General features: G+C 37.1%; 1 protein-coding gene across 12 annotated transcripts in view; it reads right to left on the minus strand.

Annotated features, from left to right (window-relative positions):
• KDM6A (lysine demethylase 6A) overlaps window positions 1-16,034 on the minus strand; it is a 152,375-nt gene that overhangs the window by 39,143 nt on the left and 97,198 nt on the right. For 4 of the 12 annotated variants that reach the window (XM_069024359.1, XM_069024273.1, XM_069024436.1 and 1 more), the window contains exons 9-17: window positions 14,393-14,486; window positions 9,460-9,586; window positions 6,834-6,932; window positions 6,238-6,457; window positions 5,540-5,674; window positions 4,943-5,098; window positions 4,190-4,285; window positions 2,177-2,281; window positions 1,175-1,570 (exon numbers count right to left, since the gene is read on the minus strand). In XM_069024359.1, the coding sequence (XP_068880460.1) occupies window positions 1,175-1,570; window positions 2,177-2,281; window positions 4,190-4,285; window positions 4,943-5,098; window positions 5,540-5,674; window positions 6,238-6,457; window positions 6,834-6,932; window positions 9,460-9,586; window positions 14,393-14,486 (1,428 nt within the window). Of the gene's footprint in view, window positions 1-1,174; window positions 1,571-2,176; window positions 2,282-4,189; window positions 4,286-4,942; window positions 5,099-5,539; window positions 5,675-6,237; window positions 6,458-6,833; window positions 6,933-9,459; window positions 9,587-14,392; window positions 14,487-15,629; window positions 15,694-16,034 lie in introns of those variants that run through there. The other 8 variants (XM_069024999.1, XM_069024911.1, XM_069024485.1 and 5 more) reach the window with 4 other exon arrangements.

The following is a 16,034-nucleotide window of genomic DNA, read 5'->3' on the forward strand; positions in this document are numbered from 1 at the left end:
GGAAACTCTGCTGAAACCTTGATGCAACAGGCACAGGAAATGACACCAACAAGCTTTCCTTGCCTTTCCAGAAACATCATATCCATGAGGAAGAGCCAGCTCCTACTGCCATTTATTACTTGCCCACTTTATGGACAATAGCACAACAGTGCACAACTTTTTTTATACAGAGAAAATACAAAAGTGAATTCTAATTTAAGCAAGAGGCAGTGAGGTGTGCAGGCTGCACATCCCCCTGCCACGTTTCAAAATGGTACTGCTCATTTAGAGGAAACTTCTGAAAATTGTAATACTGTTTTAGTTTTGAATAATCATGTTTTACACAAGATGTTCCAGTGTTATCTCAGCCTTTGTTGCAGTGTATGTGCAGTTAAGTATTTGTGTATGTAAGCCCACTGACAATTCTTCAGCATTAAAGTAACATGCAGTATTAATTAAACAAGAAATGCTTGCAGTTTTGAGGAAGAAAACAATATTGTATCAACTATATAACCCATCTGGTAAAAGTGAATTAAACCATTATGGTATCTTCCTATAGAACTCTTCATTACATCCACAAGGTTTGTCTTGGAAGAAAGACATTCAGGCTGGAATTGAAAAAAAAGCTCCATCTTCAAGTTCTAACACATACACAGAACACCCTCACACACTTTAATCCCTATGGATTCTTACTGGCATTATAATATTTTTCTGGAAGTAACACTGTGGTGCTGAGTGCTAGATATTAATTTTAAAGATCACATGGAAACAAGATATGGTAATGATTACATCATGGCAACAATGTAATGTCAAAAATAACTACAACATTCAGTTTTCCATGAAATATGCACATTCCTCCTACACGAAAAACAAAATCACAACGTTTCACATTAAAGAAGCAACAAAAAGATGTACAAGTATTCCTTTTTAAAAAACTTTTCTGTGAAGTTAGGCAGCTGAGCACTATGGAACTGCCCTCTTTGATTTATGATCATTTCCTTTACCCTGAAAGGAGTTCACCTAATACACAGATTTTTAACAACATTAAGTACCATGCAGGTTTAATAACCTATGTTTTATTTGAATCTATGCCATCAACTCTAGGGAAAATGTGCTTTTACAAATGAGAGCCTTCCAACAGTGACTTGCCCAGGAAGGCTCCTGAGTGCACTCTATGAGCAAACTGAAGCTGTACCTGAGTGGAGTTGGATAGTTGGTTTTTCCACGGCTCCTCTGCGCTGCTGGTCAGGTTTGTGCGGTTATGAGGTAGAGAGAGTGCGTTTCGCTGCAGGTAAGGCACGTTTCCATTACTTCCACTTTCTGTTATGTGATTATTGCCTATCAAAATAGTGTCTGTACTACCCAGCGTTCTTGCTGTGCTGCAGGGAATGGGGCCTGCTGGAAAGGGTCCATTAGCCATAGGCTGCCCGGGGCAGGCGGGACGGATTCCACGCTGAGCGACATTAGGCACTCTGGTCAGAGCAACCTGCGGCTGCTGGCCAGAGACAGAGTTTGTAGGCAGTGATGAATCAGCTGTTGGCCCGTTAGGAATTCCAGTAGATCGTACCTGTGCAACTCCTGTTTGTCTCATCTAATGGAACATGAACAAAGCACAACAACATTGGCTGTGGAACTGAGAAAAGAAGGATCATGCAAGGTTTGTGTACTTTATTGCACTGGTCAGTTCCAGTTTTATCCTCATTTTTAAGATCTTCACAGTTGCTTTTGAGAACCAAAATGACTGTCAGGCTCATAAAAATATTGAGTAAATTTTAAGTAAAGCTATCAGCACACTTTTTTTTCTTGGCCCTTCAGTTTGAGTGTTTTACTGCTGATGCTGGACAGACAGGGAGAGAGAAGGGAACAATGACAGGACGAGAGAAAAGCTGCAGTACTATTTATTACAGCCAAGTATTTTCAAGCAAGACTGCTGGTAGATGTGTCCACTCACTTTACTTTGAAAGTGTGGCTTGAAAACTTTTACATTAACCAGCTGCCCTATAATAAAACACAACTGAACTCATTATGTTTCAACAACTAATCCACAACTATCCTTTATCCAAAAAAAATGAATTAACATAATGCAGCAAAGGGCATGTGAACTCTACACAACAGAAATTCTTTGGAATTCTAGAAACACAACAGACTCCATTACTGACAAGAGTGTCGTAGATAAGAAAAATATTTTTGTTCTCACCTGCTGGTGTTGCTGCATCAAGACAAACTGACTCTCCAGCTGTTCCAGCATAAGTTTCTGTGCTGGATTTAGATTATTTCGGTTTGCACGCAGCTGTTCCAAGTGCTAAAAAAACAGCAGTGTGGTTCATAATCATTAAAATTGCATGGGCTTTTTAATAACTTCCTTGCAAAAAATACTAAAAAGTATCCATGAAGATAAGACTTGTAAAGCTGAAAATAATCAAGATTTCTGCTGAAGACTCAAATATCTTTCCATACACTCTCTTGCAAACAAACCTTATTACTAGTTACTAAAACTAAAGAGACTCTAAATTATTTGAGAGTATAATTATTACTGCCACACTAAAATTAAGTGCGCTGGTACCATAAAAGAGAACTACATTTAAGTATGATTAGACAGAATTCTTATCATAATTACGTAGATTTTAACCTTTTTGTATTGTGCTATTTTTTTATTAATACTGTTCATCAGAAAGTGAATTAAACCTATAGGCACACATGGAAACTTCTCCTGAAAATACAGAAAAAACCCTGAAAATGGTATGATTTAATTACAGAGTTACGACATTGATCGCATTTTCAACTGATAAACTGAGGTAACTATTACCAAAAATCTGATCTCTGTATTCATTTTAAAATACTCAGCACCCCACATCATTCTACCAATAAGTCTGCTGCTGTGAAGTGGTATGACTTAAAAAGCAGATGAAGATGGTTCATGCCAAAATCCCTGGATTAACAGTACCTTCCACTGAATTCCCTCTGGAGGGGAGTGCAATGAATAATATATATACATGCATGTATATGCATGTATATATAACATGTTATATCCATCCAGCCTTTGAGTTGCCAATTTTGAAAGGCCAACTTTGAAGATGCAACAAAGTCTTTTTTATTCGCTCTCCTCTTGCATCACACATTTTTGGCTCTCCTATTTATATATGCTGGAACCTGGACAAGCTATTGCCAGCACATCCAGTCTACTGTACTCAAGAGAGGCCTACTGAGGTTCTGCTTAGAGGAGGAAGTTGGATCTGGAAAAAGCTGAGACTGAAAGAGGAAAAAGTAGTAAAATATAAAATAAGCACAGAGAAATAATGAGAATGCTGAGGGGGGGAGATAGAGAGAGTGCAGTACAGAAAAATGACTGAGGAAGGACCAAAGGGGTGGGGAGCCAGGGAGGGAAAATTATACAGTATAATAAAGCCAATATTGTTCAGACAGAGAAACAGCTGAAGAACTATACTGGAACTGAGGGGAACACTGCTCAGTTAATGAGAATGCCTTCTGCCTCTGCACTGTGCTCCCTCCTATTTCTCTTTGCATCCAAAGCAGTATCTGGAATGCATGGGTGAAAGTTTCCAGCAGGGCCTGATTTTCAATACATGGAATTCCTGCTGAAGCTCACTGCATGCCCTAACAAACTGAAGAGACAACAAGACTTCCCCAAAAAAACCACCCTGAAACAAGATTTCCAAACTAAAATCTAGCACTTCATATAATTGTATTAGGTGACATAAAATACAAAAAAGCAGCAGCAGATTTCATTGGAGTAGTCATTTTGTAGAATGTGCTTGTTTGTTTATGCAATTCGATATGAGAAGCTACCTCAGAGGAAGAGATGGTATTACAATACTTCTACACCTCTTTCAATATCCCCCACATTACAGCAAGTTACAAAACTCACTTTGCACACGAGTGTGACAATTTGCATATCTGTCTTTAAAACGTCGTAAGAAAAAATATTACTGTATGTTCTTGCTTTATAAATTATAAAATTCATACAATGTAAGTGTTCCATTTCTGCTAGAGATCATTTAGTTTACTATCTCACATAGAGAGGCCATAAATATTAGAAGAACTTGAAATACACCCTGGGAATTATTTGGTAGTATTTTACACTGAATTTCAGGAATGTGAAACTAGAACATGTCCCAGATTTATTTTCTTAAAAGGAAGAAGGAAAGGAATAAAAAATATAACAGAGCTTCTCAAGATCTCCCATACCTACCTGTAATTTCTGTGGTGTCAAGCACCAAGAATGAATTTGTTGCTGTACAGGAGGATGTGACACTGTATGGCCACTGCTCCAAACATCTGAAGTATTCTGAGAGAAAATGTTACATTAAAATGTGTGACTATCAAAGGGCCAACATAATTTCTTTTACTATCTAGATTTCATCTTATTCATGTAAGAACTAGTCATTGTTTCAAGAATAATAATATAAGAACATATAATATAATAGTAAGAATGTACTAAAATATACCAAGTCTCATTCTACCATTCCCAATAGTATCAGAGTAGTCTGAGGAAAAAGTTAATGATACCTAATACCATAAGGAGAAACAAGCAAATCAAATTATGCAATTAAATGTATGCTACTTTTAAAACTGAATACTTTATCTACTATAACACTATTACATGATGATGAAACACTTGAATTCTAAATATAAGCAAAGGCAATAGACAGGATGACATGATTGTCTCCCTCTCAATCATCAGACTACAACTGTACTGCTTCACTGACACAACTACAACTGCAGTATAGTGCCACCAACCTGCACTGCCCTTATGCACCTCCTGTCTGAGCTGGAATCTGATTAAACATATCACTGAAAAATGTTTTTTAAAATTTCTAAAAACATTCCCCACCTTGATGCCAAAGGATTAAAATTTACAGCACAAATTCTGTGCCTGCTGCATCATTTCAATGCCTATTTCCATATAATTTTGGTAGGGGCTCTAGTTCATTGGAATATATACCTTTGTTGGACTAGATGTTCTTTTCCTCTTGGCAGGACTGGTCAGGTCATCTACTTGGCTAGAAGGAATCATGTGTAGTGGCAAGGATTGCTGTGAAATTGGTGTTTGAGTGAGGCCTAGTACAGGTTCAGTATTTGGATGATGAGGTTTACAAGCCTAAGAATCACAGAAGGAAGACAAAAATATGGTTCTATATATTCTTAATGCTTTCCTTTAAATTTTATAATTTTAACAGCCCACATATATTAAAAGGGCCGAGTAGATTTTCTGAAGCTGATCTCAATAACTGAAAAATCAGTTTCCATATGGTCATCAATGGAGGAATGTGTACCTTTCACGGGATTATTAAACCACTGCAGCATTTCTATTTAAGATGAAATCTTTTAAAATAATGAAAATCCACAAAGGTTCTAAATTGGTACCCCCATATTTCTCCCACATTACAGGGAGCTCCTTGATCTAATATCCCTCTGCAAATAAATCAAAGGCTTCTTTTAATAAAAGCCAATCCTGTGCTCAATAAAATAAGCTTGACCACTACCGATTGTAAAGAACCCTTAAAGCTGGGCACCTGCAGAACATAACCCAACTTCTCACCTGCTGTGCTGTGTTCATGGCACCCTGCCTGGAGGTAAGCTCTGCGGGGATTGGTAGGCTCCATGCCTCCTCAATACTAGGAAGTAATTTAGTTTTATTCTGTAGACTACCTTGTGGAAGGTTACACAACTGAGCCTAGGAAAAATTATGTAAAAAGCAAATTTAACACAAGCCTACTTTAGTAAGAGCAAGTCCATGAAATCTTCCTAAATGCTGTAGCTAATTATGTCTTAAAGAGAGGATAGATTTAAAATTTTGGGGTTTAGAAAGGTGCTAGGTATAAAGAGGGTAACCAGAATATAAACCTTTGTGAGAATCAGAACAAAGATGAGCTCTGGATTCAGAGGTCTCATAATTCCTTTTTTCTGAAATTGCAAACAAGAGTGAAAGATAGTGTGTTGCGTATTCTCACTATATGTTATGAGAACTTAAAAATGTAGACAAATACAAAGAAAAAAGCAAAATGATGTAAAACAGTATGCTTTGATTAAATGTGCAAAATAGGGTTTATAAGGAATTAAGTTCCACTTAAAAAATGAAGAAATAAAATATTACAGGCTATGATATGCTTACAGTACACATGAAAACAGGTTATACACACCACAAACAACTGCAAGTTAAACTCGTGTGTGACTTCTCCCCTCCCCTCTGCTGTGTGTTTGAAGAGTACTTCCCGCTGCTTAAAATGTTAGTTTTACCTGTAAATACTTTATCCGTGCTGCAAGTGCAGAGGTATTACTACAATTTTTGCTCCTAGTTGCATTTAAGTAGCATTTAATGGCATCCTGAGGCTGGTTGCAGGACTCATAGAGTGTGCCTAGGTCCATCCAGGCTGCAGCATGGCCATGGTCCAATTGTACAGCACAGATATAGGCCTGTAAAGCATCCATAGGCTGATTTTGCTGTTGGTACAGCACACTGAATAGAAAGATTAGTGAAGTTGAGAATTAATAACACAGTCAAGACACAAGCAACTCAAATATACACATCCCCTCCCCCAACCCCTTAATAAACACTGGCATTGTATAAACCACAGTAATAAAAAGAAATGTATAAAAGTTTAACATGCAAAATTCACGTATGTAACATATTTAGTATTTTAAAAAATTGAGAAAGCAAATATAAATTCATTATTTAAACTTCAAATCGGACAAGTCTGAAAACATGGAGGTATAAATGAAAAAAAATTTACAATCCCTCTGAGTTAACAAAGGAGTTAAAAAGCTGATATTCTTTATTTATACATATTAGCATAGAATTGTATCATTGCATCACCCTGTATCATCATTCTTACCCTATTGAACACCATGTATCTGCACTTGCTTCTGATTTATCAATAGATTGCCTATAAGATATAAAGGCATCCTGAACTTTCCCAATACTTGAATAGCACCTGGGAGAAGAAAAAAAGAACTTTGGTAGTATTTATAGAAGGTAATCATTGAGCATGGCTTACCAAGCCTGATCTGATAAATGTTGTCATGCAAATACACACTCAACATTTGCTGTTTCTGAATGCCGGTCTTAAGCAGACTCAAACATCTTAACATGTATTACTAATTATTTATTTAAGCACACCAAAGATACTTAAACCCTGGATTACTACATTTGTAAGGGAAACAGCCATACCACATCTGAAAGACTTGCATTTCTTTCACTTGTGATACCTTATCAGTCAATAAAAACAGTATCTATCAACAGATAGCATTACAGCAAAACAATTGAGTTACCCATTTCATCAAACAAATGGTTATAAAACTTAATGCTCTTCAAGACAGAATTATGGAGAGATACGGACCAACTCAATCAGGATGGTTCCTGACTGCCTGGGAGGCTTTTTATGTGCCTTTCCTCCATCTCAGTCATACTTGAGTAATGAACAAAACTGTTACTTGTACTGCGTATCTAAAGCACCAAATTTTGTGAAAAAAATCGTGTGATTCTGTGTTTTTTTAGAATGCCTTACTGTAGTATTTTTCATGCACAAATTCTAAGGTATTCTGGCATTAAAGAGAACTACAATTATACCAAAGGGAGTAATACCTACAGTTTTAAAATTAAAAGCTCCAAATAAAGCCAAGATCAAATATCCATCTAAATATATTTACTAGTTTAATCAACAATAACTGTGTCTTGTGTTGTTTGTAACAAGTTTCCCTGTTGGAAAAAGACCTGCCAACTTTCAAAACACATAAATAACAATAGAAAATTTATTCTACTAAATAATAAAAAACAAGCAGAACAGTACAGGCAAAGGTCTGTCAAACGTGCTACACTTTCAAGTATTTTGAGGCACACTAGGAAAGGAATACAATAAAATATAGCATTACCTTGCCTAAAAGCATCCATTAAATCTGAATACAGAGTTTCAGGAGATTGTTTTAATGACAATCTAACCTGATGTCCAACAGACATGTTTCACTCTGCCTGGGTATCACACACATAAAGCCTCTCATTAGGGTAGCACTAACATTAGGCCCCCTCAAGACTTCGGGAGATGTGGCTTTTCCAGTGGGAGAGGAGGCTGGTGGCAGTATATTTTTGAAAGATAGCTTTAACCAACTTGCTGTCTGGTTTGGACAACCAGCAGAGGAAGGAACAGCACAAGGGAATACTTGAGGAGGGAAAAAAGAGTGAATACACAACCCCATAACCCTGTTCTTCTCCTCTTCTCCTGCCAGTGTATGGACTGGAGAAATGGGGCACAGCAACGTATTTGCTCTAGCTCTTCCTGTAAAACACAAGAGATGCTCCCACTAAATTCTCCACCCCATTTCCTGCAGGGTCCTTGGCTTCACCCGGAGCACCTGAGAGCAGCGCACAGCAGCTACACACGTGCAGGAGCCCCAGCTCTGTCCTGCCTGAGAACTCAATTTGCTCAAGGCACCTGGAATGAGACTACTGAAGAAAAAACAGGATTTCAGCCCAGTGGAAGGTAAGATGCACAAGATGATCCCTGGCTCATCTTCCCTTTTCCCTCCACACTTGCCCTGCCCCTCTGCCCCGCACACTCAGTTCTGATGCTGGCTGGATGAAGATCCCTGTTTTATAGGAACAGCTGGAGAAATATAATTAGCATGACAGAATCAAAAATAGGTTCCAGCTGTATGTGACCAGAATCCCCAAGAATGTCAGCTGGAACACACTGAGGTTAGGATATTCATTTTATTTTTGCCTCATTCTTTTTAAATGTATTCCTCAACAGAATGCCCTCCAAGCTTTCTCCAAAACCCGAGTATTTCAATAGTTACTGCTGGTTTAAGTAAAGTACTTGATTTTCTTAAAAAGGACACCAGAAAAGCTGATCAGATTTGTACGATTTACATCTGGAAATGTTATTTTTAAAGTAAAAAATACTGTCCAAGGCTGCAAAATTAACTGAACACTTAAACACATGAATTTATCAGCCTGAGCTATACATTCCCATGTGTGTCCTTTAAAAATGGATGTCTGCCTAGGAAAATATTTGTATTTTAGTGCAAAAACTGAGATTAGAGGGAGATTCTGAGATAATACAGAGAGAAAGAATTATGAAAAAGTTATGAAGAAAAGTAACAACATTTGCAGAGGATTTACAAAAAAGAGGGAGAGAACAGAAGATGGAGGAGGAGAAACAGGTAAAACCAGGCAGAATATATTCAGCTTACTGTAAATGTGTAGACTGAACAATAACTACAATAAAAGCAGAGCCACTTGGGTAACACACTTCATTTCAACTTCCAATCTATATTCATCCCAAATATGTTAGCACCTTATGTTTTTACACACTTCCCAGAAAACTTAAGACTTCAGTAGATACATACAAACTTTCCCTTTTTTCCTCTGAAAGATTAAGAACAAAACCAGTGTAAGATACTCACAATAATGAGTAACCTCAAAATAATTTACAAATATAGTTACAGTGTCTATAAATTTCTCACCTTCCAAGGAAATACCAGGATTGACCAGAATTTGGATCTGCTTCTAGAGATTTCTGGAGATACTGTATAGCATAGCTTTCCTTGGTTGCCTTGTCCCCAAGCTGATCCACGGTGTGATGCATCCAGCCTACAAAAAGAATCCACAAATGGGAGAAGTGAAATTCCTCAAGACCATTTAATACTCTGGCACAGCAGGAATTTGTAGCATTGGTTGTCTCTTTAAAAATAAGAACATCAAGCAATAAAACCACTTATATATAACATTATGAAATTTTAAAAACTTCTAAAGTTCTATACTAAAATTACAGGCCAAAAAAGACCCAAAGTTAAAAATACTTCCACGTACTTTCAAAGCACTTTTTTGGGTTTAAACAATTTTCTAAGAGATTAATAGCACAATTACGAATTACTCAACCTTCTGCTATAAAAGTGAATGTTAACTCTTTCCTCCTCTGAACACAGACCCCTTCCCTGACATTGTGGAAAATACCACCATTCTCCCTGTCACACATAGCAATTATGGTTTTTATATATGTGTGTGTGTGTGTATGTATGTATAAAACATGTACAACATCTACATATTATGTTGTTCGCTCCTTTTCTTCTAAATCCTTGTATTTGTCCCATATCTACATTTGGACTGAGAATTTTTGCATCTCCACTCAAATCTTTCTTACATTGTCATTTCCCCTTCACTAATACAATGTACTTTCCATTCACCTTGACAAATGCAATCACCTCTCATCTACATAACAAATTAATCTAACCACACGTCATATTCTTTCAAATGCCTTTTCTTCTTTCATTACATTAGACAAATTATTCATCCCCACTTTAAAGGCCTCCCACAACCCATCTTCCCCAATAATATTTTACATACTATTAAAATGCATCTTTGCTCTAGCACTGATGCAAGGCTTGGTTACCACTTCAAACAAAGCACCTTCATCACCTTCTCCAGCTGCTCCTCATCTGCCTCTATGCTCAGATGAATTCCTTCAAGCAGCCACAAAACCATCTCACTGCTGTTCATGAGTACAAATGAGGAAATCTTTTGTGGCCAGCAGCTGGCTGGCTGAAATCACTGCATACCACAGTGCTCAGCAATGTCTTGCTGTTTGCTCAGTAGCCATGTATTTGTATCAACAAGCCACTGCTTTTCAGACAACATTTGTAAAATATAAGATGTGACAAAGGACTGTCCCTGTGTGTTTAGAGTGTCCCACCCATACACAGCCCCTTGCAGAACACAATGACACCAATTTCGTAAAATACCCAAGGTTTGTATAAAGTTTGGTTACTGACAGAGTTGTGCACACACCTGCACTGCCTGTCCATTCAAAAACCTCTGTGAGCTTAAATTTCCAGCACACAAAATTTGTGCTTTTTGATAAAATCTAACTACACAGACAGGCAAGACTGAGGACTGAACTGATGAGCATCTGTAGCCTTACCTCACTCTCTGTAATTGCACTCGCCTTTATGTTTTTTATTCTACCTGTCCTACACAGCACATTTTTTTATTCAGTGGGCTCACACTTGTTAATAGACAGCACACCACTTCTGCAAATGGACTGCCAACTTCCAAACTTCAACAAAGGCAGTCAAACACAAAATTGCATCTACTGAACAACATTTGCCTGAGGTGGTTTAAGAAGTATCACTTGTGAATTGTGGTCACAAGCAGAAGTTCAAATATTTCAGGGGCTGCAAGAAATGCCAGGTTAGGAGTCCAGTGGTTACAGTGCTGAAAAAAATACTTTATCTTGACTGAAAATCGATCAAGTCAAAAATCTACTGATCGGGGGAAAAAGAAATAAAAACTCCAGTGATTTTTGCAGACACATAACACAAATTTGTCTCATTAAATTAATAAACAAGCCATTATTTTGATTCAAATCCCAAGCCTTTGAAGTCCTTCAGCATACAGAAAATACTTGTGCTTTAAGGAAAAAAGGCTTCTGTGAGGTTGGTTATTGGAATTCACCTGAGCAACTGTACATTAAGGGTATATGTACCAGGTGCTGTTCCAGACAGAGCCTGAGATAAAGATAATAGTTCAGGGATTATGAACAAGGGTAAAAAAAAAGACATTAAACAATTTCCTCTATCTTTAGAAACCTTGTGTGCCTATTTTCTGTTTCATCAGAACCTTGCTGGATTGAAAGATAACATGTTGTATCCTTGTGAGATCTTTACTGAGGTTCACTGATAAAAAAGAATGAGTCTATTTCTAGAAGACAGAAATGAGAACCAGCAATCCCTATCTGGTTTCTCTGCTGAAACAAGGGTTGCTTCCCAATTTTATCTTCCTGCACAGGGAGTTGAAAAAGGTAGAAGGCAAGAAAGGGAGAGCAAACAAAAGTTTTCCACTAGAATAGCACAGGCAGAGGAAACTGGATCTGTTCTTGAGCATAAAATGAAGAATGTACATAAAGAAGGTGATGGAAAACCCCTGCTAAGCTGTGCAGTTTCCCATTTACAAGACCTATCTCCAATTCTCAACCAGCATAATTGACTATTTTCCCACTTCTGGGACATTTTTAATATGATAAACCAAACCACAGACCTTGTCCATACTTCACAAATGTTCCATGCTCTTTTGCAGATCTGTGCAATCTCATTTGGAACAAATCCCTCTGATGTGCTAGCCTGGCTCACGTGCCTTTTCTTCATGCTTATCAATCATTCTCACATTGAACTTGTGACAATCACATTTTCCTCAGTAAACACGCCTGTCTCTGAAGACATGAACTTCTTCCCCATTTCAGCACCTTGGATGCCCCATCCAACCACATGGACAGCATCCAGGAATGCTCCTAGCCAAAAATCACTGCGAGAGCACTCAGGGAATTCTAAGCAGGTATTTATGTTGTTCTTACACTCTTCCTTATGCAACAGCTGAGTACAGCTGGAAAGAATACTGTGACAGATTTGATCTTCAGTCTCACTAATTTAATGTCATTTTGGGCAAAGTGATGAAAAGAATTGTTGTCTGGAAAGCAAATGGAACAGCAAAAGGAAGGAAGGAGCAAACTGCTCTTCTGCACCTGGAAAGATCTTACTGTGATGTCTACCTGAACTAGCCAGCATTCATCAGCTCAACTGGGTATGTTTTTATTTGGGAATCACAGGGCTTTCCTCCACAGTCACAGCTTTGGAAGCCAGCAACAGGAGCAAAGATTTTAGTAATTCTCTCACGAGACATCTGAACTTGCCTAAATTCCAATCTGGCTCAATAAACACTAACTAGCTAAGGAAAATAAACAAAAGATATTTTCAAACTGATTTTTCCTGTCAAAAAAAAAAAAAAAAAAGAGTTCAATCTAGAAATACAAATACAAGTATGTTTTGACTGGGTTTTTCAAGTAGCATTCTGGCAGATGGCAGGTATTTTCTATTATTTTTTCGAAGCAGCAGTGCACCACCCGGACTGTGCTTCCTGAGGAGGTGTTTTTATTACCAGCTGCTAAAGACTAAATCTGTGATAAACACCAGACTCTGATAAATACCACTGTTAACCGGGAAGAGCAAAGGAAATGGCATTATTCCTTCAATGTTCCAGTTAAGACCACTCTATCCCTTTCTCCACATAGCAGATACCCACACAACGAAACTGGGTGACCTACGCTGATTGAAATAAAGAGAGTTAATCCAGTTTTCAGACAGTAGACAATTCTCAAAGTCACTGCTCTTACTGCTAACACAGAGACCTGTGGCAGGATTTTATGAATACAACCACGTGACTTTGCTTCTATTATGGCAACATACATCAAACAGAGATGAAAAAGAACTGGTCAGCTCTTTTGAGAAGCCTGTCTTCCACTGATCAGATGCACAGCCTTTCTGGATGAAACTGCTGACAATCTGTACTAGGTGACATAATACCAAACGAAAAAAAAAAAATTCAAAGGGCTTACTGAGATGTAAGCAACACTGCCCTGTGAGAGCAAAAAGAGCAGCACCCAGAGTCCTGCAGCAAACTCCTCCAGCAGTTTCACATGTGATTTCACAGAGATGACTCAAAATTAGCCCACTGATTTTGACATTTTGTCACAGAGCACAAATTATCCCACTCCAAATCCATACACAACCTGCATCACAGAAAAAGAAAGCACTATGGCTATAACTTAAAGCCAGTTACAAATTTGAGTTAAATGACCATTATGTGAAGAGGGGGGAAAAAAAAATTATGGGCATAAGCAGGCTAAATTAATATATAGAATAATAAATCAGATGAAGAACATGGAGAAGGTGAATGAAGAAGTTCTGTACTGGGCTGAACAATTTTAACAAAATATTCTGGAAATACTTTTATATGGCATGAAGGACAAAAGCATTTTATTCTACCCACTTTTTAGATTGTCTAAAAATTATTTATCAGCTTTCTATAAACATGGAAAATGACAATTTAAAAAACAGTAATTCCTTTTCACTTCTTCTGTGGGTTTTTTTACCAAACCTCATGATAAACCTTTTAGTTACAGAAATAGGCTTTCATTATATTGTAAAATTAAAGAGAAAGAAAATGTAAATTTTTCAGTTGCCATGTTCTTCTAGTCTGACACAGAGTATTTAGGTTTACTGCATTTAGCCTGGCTATTCAAGGGATGTTATCAGAGGCAGAACAGAGAACACAGAATTCCAACTGCTGCCCTTTCTCTGAAAGACCACCCTCTCACTGCCCAAAACCTAACACACATACTGCAGCAAGCCTAAGAGCTTTTTAATTCTGTAAGTTTAATTAAAATATTTTCCTCCTCTCTTATTTACTTGACTGTCTACTGCTACATGTTCTACTTGGGTGAAAATCTCACGTCCCATGCGCAGTGTGCCTAGGACTCGCTTTGGAAACGGAGCCTTAAAAAACACTGCTGAAGGCAAAGATGGAAAAAACGTAACACAGAGGAAAATAGAAGTTAATTTTACATACCTAACTGCTGTAAGACAGTTGCTTTTACTTGTGCAGGAAGGTTTTCGATCTGCAAAAGCTGTTCATAAGCTTCCTTTGCAGAGTGATACTTTCTCTGCAAAAGGAAAAAAGTAAATGGATTAATCATAGAGCTTACAACAGATCACCAATAGCAACAATTTCACAGCACTGACAGCACACAAACACATTGACAAAAAATTCTAGATTTTTTTTTTTTGCATACAGTGCATATGAAAGCTTTTGTGAGTGACGTATATATAAGGTAAGAGAATAACTTCCATAAATAGAGTATTTTAATAGAAACTGACTACTTAAAATAATTGAGGGAAATTTGCAAATTATTAAATTTTGTCAATTCCTCATACATGCATTATGCTTCTTACACTACAATGAATATTCTGCTTTTAAGGGGAATACTTGAATGTGCATCTACATCTGAGAAAACCCCACACAAATTCCTCCCAGAAAATTTGTAACAAAAACAAAGATCATCAGTAATTGGTGACTGGTATAATTTTGCCTCTTTCCTTCCTTCGGTATTTTTGAACTGCCTCTTTCAAGATATTTGTTGTTCTGGTAAGAGTCCCACCACATGTAGAATTAAAAGGATTATGCCTAGATAATGAAGGTATGACATCTTATTATCTGCTGTGTAGTTTAGGTGTGTCTGGAAACACTCAATTTTCAATTCCCTATACAAACAGGTGTGGGTACATAAAACACATTTCCAGGTTAGGATTGGGTCTTTCTTGACTTCTGTGAACTGTATGAACTGTTTTGTATATATTAAAGGTTAAGACTTCTCAATCATTAAGTGATAAATTATTTCCTAATAATTTCAGCATTTATCTTTGCATTCCCTAACAATAATTGCCTAAAAGTGAACGTATTTTAAATTTTAAACTGTTCTGTGCCTCCTCTTCCACAAATATGCTTTCAGATAATTCAACATTAGACTTCATCCTGGCAAATAGATGAAGAGAGTATTAAAATAAATGGGGCCACCTAAATGCAAATGACCATGGCTTAATTACATTTGTTTTAAGCAAGGAGTACACAGTAATGAGTATTGGTGTTTTGAAGGGACAACTGGGAAGAAGACTCTAAACAATTAAATACCTACTAGAACTTAAAAATATTATCAAGTTCTTGAAATCTCAAAATCATAAAAGACAACTCTGGTGATTTTAAAACCTTATTCTAGTCAGGAAGAAAAATTAAAGCAGCAATTACATACTTTCAAATGGAACAAGGGGAAGTTGGTAGAAAAGATTTTTAATTGGTGTTCATGAAATGCAGACAACTGGTAAGAAAACAAATAATATAAATAAATAAAATATCCATGTCCAGCAAAAGAAAAACAATTAGGAAAAGATTTTAAATTTAGCATCGGGAACAAAATTTGTAGTTTATGACTATGGATGTTAAGCAAATGAACAGAAGTTCACTGTAGAGCATGACAGCAGAGGCAGCAATCCAGATGTCAAATCAGGTAAATATTAGTGCGTAACAGTCACACTTTGAAAAATATGTTTATAGGCTCAGGAGGTTTCAGAAAGGCCTATCAAAATAGAGCACGTTTTCCAGAGATAGAGTATTTTTTACTTTTGTTATTTGTTTCAGCATTTACCCTTTGGAAATC

Source organism: Aphelocoma coerulescens, chromosome 1 (assembly GCF_041296385.1).
Source record: "Aphelocoma coerulescens isolate FSJ_1873_10779 chromosome 1, UR_Acoe_1.0, whole genome shotgun sequence".
In the NCBI taxonomy this organism is placed as follows: domain Eukaryota; kingdom Metazoa; phylum Chordata; class Aves; order Passeriformes; family Corvidae; genus Aphelocoma; species Aphelocoma coerulescens.